At 32.4% G+C, this 19376-nt stretch overlaps 1 protein-coding gene across 2 annotated transcripts; it reads right to left on the reverse strand.

Annotated features, from left to right (window-relative positions):
• Window positions 1–1658: 1658 nt before the first annotated feature.
• On the reverse strand, window positions 1659–19318 carry LOC139497985 (uncharacterized). 2 transcript variants are annotated; one of them, XM_071286244.1, is made up of 8 exons: window positions 19246–19318; window positions 8795–9064; window positions 8028–8167; window positions 6924–7028; window positions 6247–6354; window positions 5137–5269; window positions 3659–3734; window positions 1659–2803 (listed from the first exon to the last, which is right to left on the reverse strand). In XM_071286244.1, exons 2-8 carry the CDS (start codon window positions 9052–9054, stop codon window positions 1979–1981), a joined length of 1647 nt encoding a protein of 548 aa, XP_071142345.1. In that variant the 5' UTR covers window positions 9055–9064; window positions 19246–19318; the 3' UTR covers window positions 1659–1978. The 2 variants fall into 2 exon arrangements, with proteins under 2 accessions (XP_071142345.1, XP_071142346.1); XM_071286245.1 differs by lacking the exon at window positions 19246–19318 and adding an exon at window positions 14101–14359.
• Window positions 19319–19376: the final 58 nt, after the last annotated feature.

The raw sequence follows: 19376 nt of genomic DNA on the forward strand, positions 1-19376 counted from the left end.
TCTTACTTTGCTGAACATTATTGCTGTTTACAGTTTATCTGTATCTATAATAGTATTCAAGACAATAACCAAAAACAACAAAATTTCCATAAAAGTTACCAATTCAGGGGCAGCAACCTAACAACCAATTGTCCAATTTATCTGAAAATTTCAGGGCAGATAGATTTATACATGTACTTGATAAACAAGTTGACCCCTTGTTAGATTTGCTTTAAATGCTTTGGTTTCAAAGTTATAAGCCAAAATCTACATTTTACCTCTATGTTCTTTTTTTAAATATGGCAGCCATCTTGGTTGGTTGGCTTTGTCACAGCACACATTTTTAAAACTAGATTTCCTAATAATTATTGTGGCTAAGTTTCATTAAATTTAGCTGATTAGTTTCAGAGGAGAAGATTTTTGTAAAAGTTACGTAAAAAAAAGTAATAAAATGCCTATAAAGGGCAATAACTCCTTAAGGGGTCAACTGACCATTTTGGTCATTGCGATTTATTTGTAGATCTTACTTTGCTGAACATTATTGTTGTTTAAAGTTTATCTCTATCTATAACAATATTTAAGAAAATAACCGAAAACTAAAAATTTTCCTTAAAATTATCATTTCAGAGGAAGCAACCCAACAATCGAATGTCCGATTCATCTGAAAATTTCAGGGCAGATAGATCTCGAATATACATTTTACCCCTATGTTCTATTTTTAGCCATGGCCGCCATCTTGGTTGGTTTTGCGGGTCACCGGACACAATTTTTTAATTAAATACCCGAATGATGATTGTGGCCAAGTTTGGTTAAATTTGGCCCAGTAGTTTCAGAGGAGAAGGTTTTTGTAAAAGTTAACCACTACGGACGACGACGGCGACAGACAACGACAATGTCGGACGCCAGATGCCAAGTGATGAGAAAAGCTCACTTGGCCCTTTGGGCCAGGTGAGCTAACAATACACTTAACCAAAGCCATGACCTGATGACAATACACTTAACCAAAACCATGACCTGATGACAATACACTTAACCAAAACCATGACCTGATGACAATACACTTATCTCAATGATGCTGGATCCTCTGTTTCATATATTAACAAAGCAGAAAAGATTACAGTTCTGTGTATGATTCATTGACAGTTTGGCTGAAAATGATCTTCTCTGGATTTTCAAGCATTTAACATTGGCACCCTTTTCTTTCAAAAAAATATGAAAAATTAACAAGGATTTTGAAGATTTCCAAAAATGGCTTTTAAAAGTCTATGAAGACATGATAAAAAATTAAAGGGGAAAAAGTAGGGGATGGCAGGCAAAATGTTATTGACACTTTATGGAAAAGACTAGAGGATTCTGAATATCTGACCAAAGTAAAAAAAAAAAAGAGAAGCATGCATCCGTTAAAAAAAAAGTCAAAATAATTTCTTAAGGTAGTTTGATCAGATTTTTTTCTTTATGTGCAACAGATAACACCAATCACTTACAACTGTCTCTCTTCAGAAAATAGAAAATAGAAGTTCAAAGAAAACCTAGAAATGGTAAAGACACTACATGTTGAGGGGCCAAACCAGTTTCATACTGTCCAATATTTGTAAGCTGAAACAGAGATCAATTATTAAATTCTGATATTTCAAAACCCTAAAAGAAAATAACTTGTAATGCACCAACAAAATTGAACATTATTTATAAACTCATATTTTTACTGACATTTTTTTTTTCTGCTTCATATAAGAAATATTGATTCTGATGTCAAATAAATGTCAGCTATGAATAATCCAAAAGATCTCAGTTTACAATCAATGGAATAATTGCACATGTATCCTATTGACAAATCAAACCAGATTTGCATCCTCTCTACTGTCAAACAAATTTATGTATTCCCATTTACTAAGAAATGCCATCTCAATACTCTCCGATTTGTCTTTGACATATTTAATCCGCTCTGGTTCCATTATATCAACCAACTATATAAATATTGCATATAAACAGACTGACATTTTCACTCTGGGTCCATTATATCCACTAAGTCCACAAATATTGCATAAGAAAGACGAACAATGTCCACGATTATATCATCACGACCAAGACAGGATAGAACACCACAAAATTTCTTCTTCAGATCTTCTTGATTATTTCCACCATCAAGAGGTCCCATGGCATCTTCTAATAAATTGTTTGTACAAGTCAGACGGAATTTCTGCATTGATTTAATGTGAGCTAAAGCTTTCGTAATGTCAGTTAAATTCTCTTCTGTCAATATATTCCCTGCAATGTCCAGAACTTTAAGGTATTTCAAATCATGGCGTAAAATATGACAAAATTCCGACACTGAAGCATCCGGTAAATGATTCTGTGCTAGGCTTAGAATTTTCACATTTGAAAAATGTTTTGTGATCTTTAACAAAAACATAGGCGATATCCTATCATTGTCATAGATGGAAAATTGGCACACTTTACTTAAATTTAGTTCCTTTAAGTGAATTGCATGTTGAGACTTTGTCAAACATGACAGGTCATTTTCATTTAAGTCACAGCCCCGTAAACTGAGAAATTCAAGGGGTTGTTTTAATGCTGTTAATATCTCACCAAGACAACCAAGAAGATAATTAAAGCTTAGATCCAATCGAATTAAGTTCGAGAAACAGTTCAAAGTTTCCACTATTTTATTCCGTAATGCTGTTCTACTTCTCGTTCGACCTTCCTGTAAATATATATTGCAGTCCTGAAGATCTAATGCACGAACGTTTTTAAATTTCTGAAGGTCTGATGCTACGAGAAAGAAAATTCCCTCTTCAAGTTGCTTCAGCTCAATTCCTTCAATGTTCTGAAAAACAAAATAATAATTGTTTCGTTATCTTATATAATTGGGTTAAGATTCTACCCTGGGTGATTTAGACTAAAAATAATGTATAGACATTTGCTTTTTGTTCATGACTGTTTCAAAGCCTTTAGAAGTCTTCTGTTTGTTTGTGCTTTTTAGTTGCTGCCTTAAAGCTGCTGACTTTATACTTTTCATTATTTACATAATGCTTTAATTAAATCTAATGGCTACTGTTGATTGATTTTTTTTCGCTTAATGTCCAGTGGCAATTTTTATATATCCATACAGAAGATTCACTTATTTCAGTTGCCTCCCAATTTCTTTGATTAAGGAAAAATTCAATTTTTGTGGATATTTGATTTCATGGTTTTGCTGAAGAATAAATAAAAGCAAATAGACATTAAACAATTCCTTATACTATTGAATTAGTGTTTACTTTTGACCCATAAAATAAAAAAAAATGGTATCCCACAAGTTATATGAAAACCTATGGATTCAAGCCACTGCAGATAACAAATGGGGCATTTGTTTTAAAGACAAATTGCAGAGTCTAAGCCTCTCAAAACAATTAAAGGAGTTATCATTCTATGACACAAAGGACAATAAACAGGACTATCTATTTGAGGTCAAACCTCCTGGATGAAGCTTTTCGATAAAATAAATTATAAAGATGTAAAAAGATGTGGTTTGAGTGCTAATGAGACAACTCTCCATCCAAGTCACAATTTGTAACAGTAAACCATTATAGGTAAAAGTACTTTAACACAGAGCATTGGCTCATAACCAACAGCATTTTAAGGCAAAATCTCTGGGTTGAAGTCTCTCAAGTCAAATTAAGATATCAAACTTAAGACAAACCTCTGGGTCTAAGCCCCTCAAGACAATAAAAGGGGCTAAGCAGTCCATTACATCATCTCCAATCATTAAATCAGACCTACAAAAGAAATGTATTAACATGTAGCAAAATTTAATTATCAGGACTACATTAGTCAACTCAATTCAATAAATTAAAAGGACACAAAAAACTTTTAAATCTATTCTGAAGCAATGTCAGAATTCATTACTGTCTGTTTTGTTTTGGCTTTTTCTTAATTTGGTATTTTTTATTTTCTCCCACAATTCTGTTTATCCTTACTTAATATAAATTCAAAAACGACGTAACTGTCAAAGTTTATCTTAGTGAAAGCATTATAAAAAGAAATTAACTTAATTCTCAAGAATATTGAATACTTTATCTACTGAAGAAATTTCAGACTCTTCAGAGCTTTAATCTTCCCCCCTCCCTCTATAAAAATAATATACCCTCTTTATTTTCTAATTTAAACTAAAAGAGGGACGAAAGATACCAAAGGGACAGTCAAACTCATAAATCCAAAATAAACTGACAACGCCATGGCTAAAAATGAAAAAGACAAACAGAAAAACAATATTACACACGATTAAATTGCAATCAGTTGTGTTTGCTTACCAGTAGTTCTTATCTAACAAAATAAGATAAGAGGGCTAAATGGTGGCCTTGGGCTCTTTGGTAAAGTTGTTGTCTCTTTGACACATTCCCATTCTCCATTTGATGATCCATTTAAATATTTAAGGTTCCCTGCAGGGAAGGTAAACGATCCATAGAAATAACTTTTCCTTATGATTATGGTTCAATACTTATGATTTTAAACCATAATTCAAAAGTTTTCCCCTGATATTTTGCTTTTTTTCATGCATCATACCAGATGTGTTTTGTACTATGGGCTTTGGGTATATGTCCCTGAAGGCAATATTAAAAGACAGTCACTCAGGCCATAAAATTGGGTCTTTCTCAATGACCCTAGAAAATAAAGTTTCGAAAAGTTTTTAGATCAACCACAAGAGTTGTCTTTCAAAAACCACTATCACACCATTAACAAGTGTTGTCCTAAATGTTTTTATCAAGCATCCAGGTAAATCAGGATTTTGAAATACCCTCTTCTTTCTAGAAATTATAGCATCACAATTTATAAGGATATCATATCAGAAAAGCATCACACGTTAATTGAGGGTCTTGCTGGGATTTACATTATAAAGAAAAATGGACCATAAAAATAATATAATAGAGAAAATTTAGGCAAAAAAATAAATAATAGAAAATAATTGTCAAAGAAATTAAGAATACAGAAATGAAAGACCCTCCCCCTTTCCAAGCAGACCCTCACCACAATTTCAATGATGCTTATAAGCTCTAAGGCAAGCACTGTGCTAACCAAAATATCACTTACTTGATACAAATATTAGACACAGAGATAGACAAAGGTGTAATTGACCGCAGTCCATTGCATATGAGGTAATCCATGAAGAATATCACTTACTTGATACAAATATTAGACACAGAGATAGACAAAGGTGTAATTGACCGCAGTCCATTGCATATGAGGTAATCCATGAAGAATGTCCTGTTTGTAGAAAACTGTAAGTTGTCCATCTTCACAGTCATTTTTTCTCCTGAAAATTGAAGATCAGAATTAAAATTTTAGTGGATTCATTTTTATTTGTAGAATACCAATTTTTGAGGTTTTGGTGGGTACAAATGTATGAACAACAAATTTAAAATGTTGAGCGATTAACAAGGTTTCTATAGGCTTGTAGGAAGACCTAGGCAAATCTATAAAGTCAAAGTTCTTGAAAACTGAATAATTTTAGACAGAAATATAATGAAATTTTATGCAGGATGGTGTAAAATAATAAGAGCTTTCCAACTCCCTATTATAGAAAAAAAAAATGGGCGGGTTTGGGAAGGCATTTTTTTATTTAATCATGTCATGCAAGAAATTACAATTGATTATTTCATATTATATGTTAAAAAATAACCACCACTAATCAAATTTTCATAAAAAGTGCATTTAGAACCCCCTTTTTCAATTCATTTTGGAAAAGCCCTGACATTTAACACTATGATTATCTACCTTTAGAAATATATAGAGAATGTGGAATTATCTCCCTTTAGGAATGTTTATAGAGAATGTGGAATTATCTACCTTTTGGAATGTATATAGAGAATGTGGAGTTGTCTACCTTTAGAAATGTATATAGAGAATGTGGAGTTATCTACCTTTATGAATGTGTAAAGAGAATGTGGAGTTATCTACCTTTATGAATGTGTAAAGAGAATGTGGAGTTGTCTACCTTTATGAATGTGTAAAGAGAATGTGGAGTTGTCTACCTTTAGAAATGTTTATAGAGAATGTGGAGTTATCTACCTTTATGAATGTGTAAAGAGAATGTGGAGTTGTCTACCTTTAGAAATGTATATAGAGAATGTGGAGTTATCTACCTTTATGAATGTGTAAAGAGAATGTGGAGTTATCTACCTTTAGGAATGTATATAGAGAATGTGGAGTCATCTACCTTTAGGAATGTATATAGAGAATGTGGAATTATCTACCTTTAGTAATGTATATAGAGAATGTGGAGTTATCTACCTTTAGGAATGTATATAGAGAATGTAGAATTTTTAACCATCTCGTGACACAGCAGATCTTCCAACATTTTTGGCAAAATTTCATCTGTTAAACGACTTCTTTTCACACCTAAAATATATTTCAAATTATAACATTTTTTGACACTGAAAATCAATAAATTTATTACTTCTTTTCATACTTAAAATACATTAAATTTCATATATCCAAATTGCTTTTCTTTAATAATGCAAAAACACTTAAAATCTTGATATTCTATTTTCGAAAGGTATTGATATTTTTCTAGTAAAATGAAACTTAATTTTTACAACTATGGTATCCAAAAGAAAAGCACTTACAAGTTACATACAAAATACTACCCTTTTACAACATTCTAAGTAAATCTTAGATGGAATACTATAGTGTTTTTTTGTAGGTCAAGTTTGGTATTTTGGTTAACGTAAATGTTCAAAAAAAAATTCTGATTTTGACATTTCCAGAGGACTTAAAATTGTGTGTAATTTCCATTTTGAACTTTCATTTTTTTTTGTACGCAAAAGGATAGATGTTTTCTGGTTTTTGGTGTACATGTAATTAAGTTACTGTTTTATTCAGGTCTACCCAAAATCTCCTTTCATTTGTATGCACAGAATTACATCAACAGTTGTCTGCCAAATTGACACACTTAAAAAATCATTTACCAGCATTTTTGACTATTGTTTTCACTAAATTCTTTGTTTTTTGTTGTGATTTCTTTAATGACAAAATAGGCCACATCTGTACAATCAACTTGCAGAATGTTCCATCTTCAAAATAAATACATACTATATACTACACATCTACACCATGTGTACACATCTATAAAACAAATAAATACTATATGTTACACATCTACACCATGTGTTCACATCTATAAAACAAATACATACTATATATTACACATCTACACCATGTGTACACACAAGGGGAAAGACTAACATTTTCCATCTAGGGCCACATTTGCCACAATATGAAAGATCAATATTAGCACTATGAACTTATTAGATTAAAAATTTAAGTCCTAGAGCAAATTTTAGTAGCCAAGGAGTTTGGACCTCTGCTAATCTTTTTCTCAGTAATATCTGATCTTTTAGGGGAAAAAAATCCAGTTTCATGGTCCTTTGCCTGCTACAAATTGTATTCAATTTTCCCTACCAAAAATACAGTGTTGCTGCCCCTGAAACAACTTACATCTATTACTTTTTTTTTTAAATCATTCTGATAATTCACTTCTATTTTGACTAAACTATACCGAATTGTTTTACATTGTCTTATCGGGGCCTTTTATAGCTGACTATGCGGTATGGGCTTTGCTCGTTGTTGAAGGCCGTTTGGTAACCTATAGTTGTTAATGTCTATATACCACATCTTCTTTTTTATACTTATTAATTCTTATTGCTATCAAATACAATAATGAATACTATAGCCTTTTTTCAATCTAATTAAAAACAAATCTTTTATCAACCCTGTTTTCTGATATATAGCGTGGAGGACTGGAGAGACGAAAGATCGGTTTTTAATTAAATTGTTTTTCTGTGAAACTGTCAATTGAACCATATGGGTCAGATTTTTTTCAATACTGTAAATTCAGAAGTTATTGGGTGCATTTATCATTGTGATTTTGTCTTTTTAGACTAAAATGTGATTTTAAATTATTGAGATTAGTACCCTGTTCAGCTGTTGCATTTTTCACAACAATAAAACCATCTCAATAATTTCTGAATTTACAGTATTTATTATTATTTCTTGAACATGTTGAAACTTACTCAATTTAAGTCCTCTGAAGTCAATAGATTTCAGTTTACAATATTTAGTTCTGTTGATCACTCCTCTGAACACTACCAAATCATGGCCCATTTCCTCTTCAAAAATATCATGGTGTTTGGGTGGTAATATATCTTTAAAACTAAAATAGAAGTAACTTCAATGTCATTTGCCTCTCACATAAGAATTCAAAGATAAATTCAAACAACTACATGTATATAGTAAAATGTGAACAGCTGAAGTACTGTGTGTGCACATGAACAACTATAGCACATTGTGTGTAGCTGTAGTAAGATGTGTACAACTGTACTTATATGTGTACAACTGTACTTATATGTGTACAACTGTACTTATATGTGTACATTATTAGTAATATGTGTGCAACTAGTACTGTATTAATATGTGTACAAATAGTACTGTATTTTTATGTGTACAACTGTAGTAATATGTGTACACATGTAGTAAATTTTGAACCAGTTCACAGAAGTAAAGGCTTTACAGTTGAATGCACTTATATTTACAATTGTAATAAAATGTGATCAGCAGTAATTAGTACATTAAAACCAAATGAAGCTGAATATTATTGATTGACTGATTGGTGTTTAAAGTCACTTACAGCAATATCATGAATATTGTGCTATTTTGTGGAAGTCAGTTTTTATTGGTGGAGGATGAGGAGAGAACCCAGACTTGCCAATCCATTTCGAATGTCATTTTTTTCTTCCTAATTTCTGTGCACATTCTTTAAAAAAGACTTTGACAAACTTACCATAATTCTGTATGTGGCCAGTTTGATATGATAGCACTGATAGCATTAGGTTGTGCCTTCTCTATTGCTGCCCTGAGTAAATCTTCTGCTAAGTGTATTGGTACACAACGTATTGCATGATTGGTCAATCCATCACATCTGTTGATCACACGGCAACTTATCTGAACCAATGAAATTGGTTTAATTATCTCTTTGACTGGTTCCTTAGGTTTGTTGAGGTTCAGTGTGTTATAGTTCACTTTATCTAATGCCTTAAACATTGTCAATATTCTGAAAGAAAAAAAATAAAACGATAAAGATAAAATTGAACAATTACAGCAACATCCTTTTATGCAGAAGATTCAACATGTTAGAACATTATTATCAGTCAGGGGAGTTACTTGTACAAGTGATTTTTAAAATCACTTATTTGAGTGATCTTTTATTTTCGCTTAGAAACATAGCTATAGGTATAAAAACTTGAAAATTTGAATTTCCCCCAATTTGTAGCTTGTTGTAATTTTGTGTGATTGTTCCTAAACTACATGGTTTTCCAAAGATATGGTGGGAAACACTGTAAACTTTGACAAAATAAAGGAATTTGCAAAAATTACTTGAAAATGACTAAAAATAGCCTTGAAATATTTATAGTCTGGGGATTTTATAAGATTTTTGCTGGTACTGTGAATATTTTTCCAATAAACTTCAACATTTAAACTACATTTTGACGTTGAAAAAAATATGTACTCTCGATAGAAATATAAGTACTTGCGTGGTTTGAAAATTGGACCTTCTGAAGATTTTAAATCACTTCAATGAGTGATATTTTTATTCAGATACAAAAGATCATTTCAGCAAGTGATTTTTGGGAATGAAATTAACTTAAAGGGGAATAACTCCGGACGACTTAAAATGTTTTAAACAAAATCATGTAAATCAGAATGTCAGAAATTTTTGGCACAATAATATAAATATGAAATCATTGTGTGCCTTCTTGATTTATTATAATTTCATAATTTCTTCACACTGCAAACAAAAATATTAAATCTTTATTTGATAAATTCAGACTTAATAAAGCAGATCTTTATTAACAAACTCCATTATCTCCATAACAACTTACATGCCAAGATAATGTTTTTTTATCAAAGATGGTAAACAAATAATTTACATGTTTTTCTGTGTATACTGTCCACATTCAACTTTCTATATATACTGGCAACTTGGTTCAATTTGGTTAATACAAAATAAAAACAAATGTTCATTTATATTTTGTGAGATTGGTCATTTGTGTTTTGAATGTCTCAAATGACCATAGGTGGATCCAGGGGAGGGCCTGATTTGCAAATGATTTGTGGGAAAAATTTGGTTGATTATATAGGGGATCACTGATGCATGACTGGAGCCCCCCCCCCTCCCCTCCCCCCTTTTATGAAAGTTCTGGATCCTCCACTGATGACTGTGCTGTGGCAACCTCCGGGGATGGGACCCCCCTTTTTGGCCAATCAATGCATTTGAATGGGGACATAGTTGGATCCCCAATTTAAAATGGCTAGATCCATCCCTGCTAGATACTCTAGTTGGTCTAATAGGAGGTACACTTCTTTGTTGTTGACGATCTTGTACATCAATGGGAGTCTGCATTTTTGTTTTTATTGATCTAACATCCTGATTTATGCATGTTATATCAAATTATTAAAAATCACTGTGCAGCAAGATCATTTGTACCATCACAGAAATCACTCTGTACAGTGATTTAAAATCATTTGTACAAGTGATTAACACTATTATTTATCCTGGTCTTATGGGTTTTCTTACTATTTTTAATGAATGTATTTTGACAGCACAATTTCCATAGCAAAAGCATGCATTGTACGAATTCATAAGTAAGAAAACTGTTAACATACATGTATGATCTGACCATAACTATTACTGAAAATCACTGTGCAGTGATTTGAAATCAGCTGTACAAGTGATTTATATTAATTCATGTAAATCACTCTGTGCAATGATTTAAAATCATTTGTACAAGTGATAATTTTTTTTTTATGCAATGATTTGAAATAATTTATACAAGTGATTTTCATTATTATTTATACTGGTCTCATGCATGGGTTTTCCTAACTATAAAAAATGCATTGTGATGTCAAACTTTTATTGAAAAAGCATGCATAGCAGTACAAAAACATAGGATTTGACCATAATGAAGGTCAAATACTGTGCAATGATTAAACCATTACGATTACAAGAGATTTTTATTATTCTTAACCCTAGCTATAGCGTTGAATCTTGCTTTAAAAACTTGGAGGGGGGGGGGGGGGGGGGGGGGGGGTAAACTGTTTTACCTCTGTCTGTCCATCCGTCAGTCCGTCTGTTCCTCCATTCGTCTTTGCATCCGTTCATCCCACTTCAGGTTAAAGTTTTTGGTCAAGGTAGTTTTTGATGAAGCTGAAGTCTAATCAACTTAAAACTTAGTACACATGTTCCTTACCATTTATAGCACACAAGGTATTTATAGCCAATTGACTTTGCCAGTGATAATGGTGATATATACCAACAAATCCAAACACTTTTACAGTGATGATAATGACTTCTTCTTTCCCTGAATTCATAATGATGAATTTGGAAAACACATCACTGGGTATACAAGTAGCTGACTTATATAAATCCTAACACCAAATTTTGAAATCCTTGGCAAGTAGTTCCTGACAAAAATGCAATGCATTTATTCATGGTACAGACAGACGGACGAATGCACAGATTAGAAAACATAATGCCCCTCTACTATCGTAAGTGGGGCATAAAAAATATAGATTTGATCTGATTTCCTTCATAAATGATCTTGTGCTGGACAGCAGGACCCCTTGCTGAACCAGATTACAACAAAAAAGTTATCTGAATTTGAATTTGTTGAAATAGTTATATTCTGACAAAAAGATTGAAATGATCAAGATCTGCAAAATTTGACAACCTGCAATGGAGTTGAATCAATGATTAGTCCTGGTCATTAAATAAAAAGATTAATATTCTGATATTGGATGTCTAACAGGGAGGGGTTTCCAATCAGAAATCACTTCTTAACCAGTGTTCTATTGAAATCACTCTGGAGGAACAGTAAATTAAAGTCACTCGATTCATCCCCCCTTTTTAGGTGACTGAAGTTTTGATCCATCAACAAACATGGCTACCAATTCATTAAAGAACATTTAAATGGTATTTTTAAGCCACTCATTATAAATATATATAGAAAAGCAAAAATAATCATTGAAGAAAGATTTAAGCAAAAAATAACAAGATTCAGTAGTCAAGAGCCTCTTTTTTACCAAGATTCAATTATTGTAATCCACACATTTTGTTTCAGCCCTCTGAACTTATACGATTTACAAACATTTGAAATGATTGATAAATATAAAGTTATTTTTTTTAAATTTGAATTAAAAAAAAAATTATATCTGTTTTTCACCATCTAGAAAGTAATTGAAAATACTGCTGGTATCAGAAATAAACACCAATTTTAATTCACTCTGTGCAGTGATTTTTAATCATTTGCTTAAGTGATTTTAAATCATTTGCACAAGTGATTTAAAATCATTTGCAAAAGTGATTTCAAATCATTTCCACAAGTGATTTACGTTCTAATTGAATGAAAAAACTCTGTGCTGTGATTTAAAATCATGTGTACCAGTGATATACATTATTTCAAAATGTATGTGATGAAAGACACCCTTTGAAGTGTTTTATTTTCATTTATAAGAGTGATCAATACTATGAATGATTATATTCCATAAATTTACTTCACTAGAAATTATAATTATGACCTGCAAAATCTTATTTATCACTGCTCAGGTCTTTAGTTTTCTACAAACATGACAAATGTATGTTAAAATGTTTGTGTTTGTTTTTGGTCAAAGCATTTTAAGTTTATTAATAATTATTGTTCTTACTGTTCCTTTTTATGCCCATTTGTAGTGTAGGGCCATTAAATTTCACCCTTGTCCATGCTGTCTGTTCGTCCAAAAATTGGTTTCTGTTCTCTGACTTAAATTTGCCTCAACCAAATGTTATCAACATATAGACAATGCTTATATTACCGCCAAACTCAGCAATAATTGTTTTTTATATTTTAAGTTTTGGTGTTTTGAAACCTCTGCTTTATGAAAACATGTAATTCATGTACTACTGCTAATGCTATTTTTTGCTCAGAAAATAAATTTTACTCAGGGCCTACAAGTTAGTTTTTTTATTTATTTTTACCTTTTTTATAGTTATCTTAATGTCAAGAAGACCCCTGTTGTGATGTTGTCCTCTGAAAGAGAGGGATAATCCTGGTTTCTTATTTAAGATTTTCCAAACAATAATAATCACTTGAATGAGTGATTTTAAAAAATATTTCTAATCACTGGTAGAAGTGATTTTTAAAAAGTAATGAAAGGGAATTAACTCTTATTATGTTGAAAATATCACTTGAGAAAGTGATTTTAAAAATCACTTGTACAAGTAACTTCCCTGACTGATTATAAAATGTACAATTAATGTCATTTGGTAGGGTTAATATTTCATTTCATTCACTTCAAAACTGAAAAATGAGACCAATGCAATGGAGGATCCAGGAGGGGGGTTCTGGGGGTTGGAACCCCCCCTTTTTTTAGTGGATCAATGCATATGAATGGACATGATGGAGACATATTGTTGGAACCCCCTTTGTTCTGGGTTGGGAACCCCCCTTTTAAAAATGGCTGGATCTGCCCCTGCAATGAATGCCTGGAGTTTATATTGATTACCTTTAAATAGTCAATAAATCCAACTGTCTACCCAAACAAACACAGTATTTGTTTTTTTTCTATATTAAAACATTTAACCATAATGCTACATGTAAAAGTATGCACAGTTTAACGCTTTTTGTCAGAGTACGGCATTTTCTCACTGCGTTGAAGACCCATAGGTGGCCTAGTAGCCTAAATTTTGCTGATGTCTTCTCTTTGGTTGGGTTTTTGTCTCAGACTCTTTTATACTTGTGCTGCTGTTGTCAATGGTAATACATGAATAGTACTTGGTATTGAATTCCAGACAGTTCCGCACACAAACAAATTGGCATCTGACAAATTGGAAACGAGAAAGGACACTTCGGCACCAAAACAAATCAGCAGTCATTAAGATAAAATCAATTATTAAATCCTTGATCAAGATATATTGAACCAAACAATAACATTGCTATGCACAAATGTAGGTATATGGGCATGAGCTAATGTAGGTATATGGGCATGAACTCAGCAATTTTAGTGTTAATCATGGTTAATATAGATATTATTTTTGTATGTTTTTTAAATTACCAATTCGATTCTTGCACTATTTATGACATTATTGTAAAGGGTATCTTATGAAGAAAAGTGGTTTATTCTTTTTGTTGTTAATTTATGAAGACTGTACTGTAGCTTAGTCATTTGGATAGCTGTCCTATTTCTGTGTATTCTTTTCCAGATGCCTAAATATTGATTTTATAGATTTCACCATTCATCATGTTCATGTTCTAGTTTTAGTGTAATAGAGCATACATGTACATTGTACATGTAGTTCTATTTCGATAGTATTCTAAAAAGTAAAACATATGTGTCATATCTATAATATCTATTTTATGTATTACATGTATTATAATACAATTCTCTTATTTTTCTAAATATATATATTATATATATATAATCAGAATACAATGTAAAAGAGAGAAGAAAAATAAGGTGCGAAATTGACTTGATCCCAAAATGTCCAAAAAGGATGCTGAAGTGTCTTGTTACCATTGGTACATGTATTTATGGAGAATCAAGTGATGTATATATATCCTTCTGTAAGGTGCATAGATAAGTTGCTGTACATCGTACACAAAAACAAAATTTTCATACTCGTTTACTGCCCAAAATGTTGAAAGGAATGAGTAATCACAGGTAGGTTTATGATTGGTAACTATTACTTTTGCCCTGTATTAGCTTTCTTTCAGATAAAACATGTAAAAGTCTCGACAATTGTATCGAAATTGAAAGTTGGTGTTGACATTCACAACCATTTGTACATTTATAAGTTAATTGTTCTTATTAGAATATAAAAGTTGTCTTATAAATAGGAAAAAATCGATGTAAAATTATTTTGGAGCAGGAATGTCAGATGTTGAGAAATAACACTGAATGTTGATAAAACAAAACAAAGATTTTCGTTACCGTGTCAGTTCAAAATCGATTATGCCCGCTTGGTTAGTACCTATATCTGCTGTACGATAATACACAGTGTATAAACTAAACAAGAAACACATGTACATCTTACAATCATTTAATACACTAAATATATATATTAAGTTGACCTATTGCTAAGAATAAACTTAATGAAGAAAACTAAACATTGAATAATAAACCATGAAAATTAGGTCAAGGTCAGATGAACCATGCCAGACAGACACGTACAGCCTACAATCCTTCCATACAACAAATAAAAAGTTGACCTAGTGCTTATAGTTTAAAAAAACCAGACCAAAACACAAAAAATCAAAGCGCTGTAAGCGCTGAAGGCAGTTAACCAAAAACCAAGGCAACCGTAATTTTGAAAACTGTGGCAATGTTGCCTCAACATTAAACATTCATATATAGTACATTCATGTTTATCTAATGATTTATTTATTAACCCTTTCCTCCATACTGACGCCTTTTGACGCCACCCCCTTTACTACATAATGACGCCTTTTGACGCCTGTGTAGTACCTCTGTTGAAACGCTTTGACTACAAAGTGTCTGCAGTAGACTTAATAAAATTTGTATCCAATATGAAAAGGAATATCATAGGAATATCTGACTTAAATTTATTTGATGAAATATTTGTTTTTCGCAATGCATTAATACTTTAAAGCACATTTTCAGGATTTTATTGAAAAATCCTATGCGAATCAAGTATGCAAAAACAAAAAAATTCAACGGAGGAAAGGGTTAAGGCAAATAATTTATATGTTATCAAGGTTTCAAAAGCAATGCATATACGGTATCAATGTATATTTTTTATGATGAGTCTGCAGTGGTACAAGTTCCCAATGATTGCAGTTGTTCTACTTGGTAGTTAACCTTGGTTTTATTTGACTGCTAGAAGTTCAATTTGACTTAGTATGAACATGTAATAGTATGAATGGACTGGTTTCCCTGGAAAGAAAACTGAGTTTGTGTTCTATAGTACAAAAGTTATGAGACACGAATCAGACAAATGTTCACTACAACATGGATCAAAGGTGAGGTCTGACTGACCTGCCCATAGTAAATGTAAATTATTTGTTATTTTGTCCCATACATATGAATATATATAATTTAGGGGTGGGGATCTCAACGGTTTTCAAGTTCTCAAACAGGTAGGGGTAGGCAGAGGATTTAGGGGGGCAGGGGGCCCAGCCCCCCCTTTTTTGGAAAAAATTTGGTTGCTTATATAGGAAATCACTGAAGCGTGACTGGAGCGGGCCCCTCTTAGGTCAGTAAGTGGGCCCCACTTATAAAAATTTCTGGATCCGCCACTGGGGGTAGGGTGACCCTAGGGACTTCCCCTACATTTCATTTTATTTGTTATATTGATCCATACATGAATATATATTGTTTTGGTGTGGGGATCTCCACCGTTTCCAAGTTCTCAAACAGGAGGGTTGGGATGACCACAGGGACTTCCCCTATATTTCATTTGATTTGTTATATTGTCCCATACATGAGTATATATGGTTTAGGGGTAAGGATCTTGACCATTTCCAAGTTCTCAAACAGGAGGGTGAACAGTGACCTCAGGGACTCCCCCTATCTTTCATCTGATTTGTTATATTGTCCAATACATGAATATATATGGTTTAGGGATGGGGATCTCGACCATTTTTAAATTCTAAAACAGGAGGGGTGGGGTGACCCCTAGCAACTCTTCCTATATTTCATTTGATTTTTCATATTGTCACAAACATGAATATATATATGGTTAAGGGGTGTGGATTTCGACCGTTTCCAAGTTCTCAAACAAGAGGGGGTGGGGTAACTCCAGGGACTCCCCCTATATTTCATTTTTTATTTAATATATTGTCCTATACTTAAGTTAAGTATATGCAGGGGCGAATTCAGACGGGGGAGGGTTGCGGGGTTGCACCCCCCTTAAATTTGCAAAGCATGGGTTGTTCTCAGCTTAATAAAGAATATTCCGAGAATTTTACCTCAAATTTTTTTAGCCTCGCTCTGCTCAGCGAAAATTTAAGTTTGCACCCCTCCTAACCTAAAATCCTGGATCTGCCCCCTCATATGGTTTAGGGGTGGGGAGCTCGACCGTTTCCAAGTTATCAAACAGGAGGGGGTAGAGTGGTCCAAAGAATGCCACCTATATATCATATGAATTACTTACATTAAGGTATATATAATAAAGTGGCATTATTAGTGAAAATAAAGAATGAAACTTTTAGCTACTTTAATAATTGACCCTTCAAAATTGAGAAAAAACAAATAACCCCTCGAAATTGCAGTAAACTTTACACTTTAAAAGCATCTCACATGCATAATCATCATTTATCATTTATAAAGAAAATTTAGACTGTGACCATGAACATGTATATTGTTAGATACACTGTTCCCAGCTGTCACGATGTATTGGATTTTTAAATTAAAATTTGTCAAAAAGTAATTTTGAGTTTCTGAATAAAATATTTTTCTGCTTTTTCTTTCTTTTACATATATCTTTTGGTTTACAATACTAGTGTTTATATTCATTTACCATGCATAGATGTATTTTTTCACCTTGTAAAGGATTGCCAAACCCGGAATTACCCTTATCCGCTTCCGGAAACGGATCCGATTTTGTAAAATTTTGTCTTCACGGCCGCCATTGTTATGTGTTTACAATGTTGTTTTTGTCAATCAGATACGATTTTACTCGAATTTATACATTATTTGTCGGCGATTTTCTGTATAAAGCTAGCGGTTGAACAAAATGAACATCGCCGTCATGAATAATAATGATAAAAATAAGTTTTTAGCTCGTTTCATTGGAGACTTTGGTGAACATGGTGAAAAGGTTTGCAAAGTAATTTCTTATTTTCTTTCAAATGTAAGGTGACTACGTCGGGCGTAGCTAGAAACCAACTATCCTAGTCGAAATTCCGCTTGCAAAAGTGGAAGGTCACGGACCTCGGACCACCGCTAATTTGCACACCTGCCTCCAAATTGAAAAGCTATGAAAATTTCTTTTTCTAATTTGAAATTGCCGCCAACAGCATGAACAGTTGAACTTATTATATAATAGACTACTGACGTAGTTGTACTACGTATTGATGACAAACAATATTCCTACGACTTTTGTCATTTGGGAAATCTAAACTACTTGTCTTAAGAGATTTTCGGCGATTAAATATTTCATACAATTGTTCTTTGACATCTTAGCTAAAAGCACAAGTCATAATGAACTACACAAGGATTCTTAATAAGCACTACTTCCTATGTGTAACTTTAAAACTTTTGGATAAATCGACGATCATTTAAGGTTTTTCTGGTCATTTTTTTTGTAATCCAGAATAAAAAGTATTAAAAAAGTGTTCAATTAGTTATAAATAACATAGTAGCAAGCTAGATAATAACAATGGCAAGTATTTCAGGATTTATTGGGTAGAACACAAATCTAGGGTGCTCGCATAATGCAGCTTAACTGCATAAAAACGCACATAAGAAATATCAAACATGAAGATTATGAAAAGAACATTATAGTAAAGTTGTTTAAGTTCAATCCCTTTGTTTGTTTTTACCTTTTAAAGCAAGACAATCATAAGAATCTGAGATGTTTAGAATAAAACGATTGACGTGAGGGCAATGCTCTGAGCCACTGGTTTAAGTCTACAGATTGCTTGAAAGCAATCGTATCCCAAAAATGACGATGTGTCTATATAATAAGGGATTTAATTTAGGTAAACGGACAGAAAGTCACAGGACAAAAAGTCACAGGACATAAAGTCACAAATTTGGTAGGACAGAAAGTCACAGGACAAAAAGTCATTCTTAATTTATACAATCAACTTCTGAAGGTAAGATCAACAACACCATACCTTACAATAATATCATTATGATGCGAGGATGATGACAAAACGATGAATAATCGTTTTTCATACGAAATGTTGTACTAAGAAGCAGTAACTACGAAATTATTTTCAAAGATTTTAATTTTGACCTGGCCAGTCTGAGAGCAAACCAGAGCCCTCCAGTACACAAGACTATCATGCACATACAAGTTGTTTTGAATCTATCACAACAACAACAAACATTATAGAAAGAAAGTAAACAATGTGAAAATTCAGTAATATAAATTTCTAGATAATTTGCAACTAGTTTAAATCAAAAGTGCGAGTGCAAATACACTAAAAATGACGGTCATAGTTGTTAGAAGTTTGATATTGAAACAGGAAACAGGAAGACATATTTCTTTTCGTAGAACAAAGCAGAAATTACAGGAAAATTAGTCTTTATCTGCTACATTGTCTTTCCAATCACTTGATAATTTCGTAAGATTAAGTTGCAAAACGAATTTTCTTTTTTAATAGGATGATTAGACTGAAATATGAAGAACCTTTACAATAAGT

This window comes from Mytilus edulis, chromosome 12 (assembly GCF_963676685.1).
Source record: "Mytilus edulis chromosome 12, xbMytEdul2.2, whole genome shotgun sequence".
In the NCBI taxonomy this organism is placed as follows: domain Eukaryota; kingdom Metazoa; phylum Mollusca; class Bivalvia; order Mytilida; family Mytilidae; genus Mytilus; species Mytilus edulis.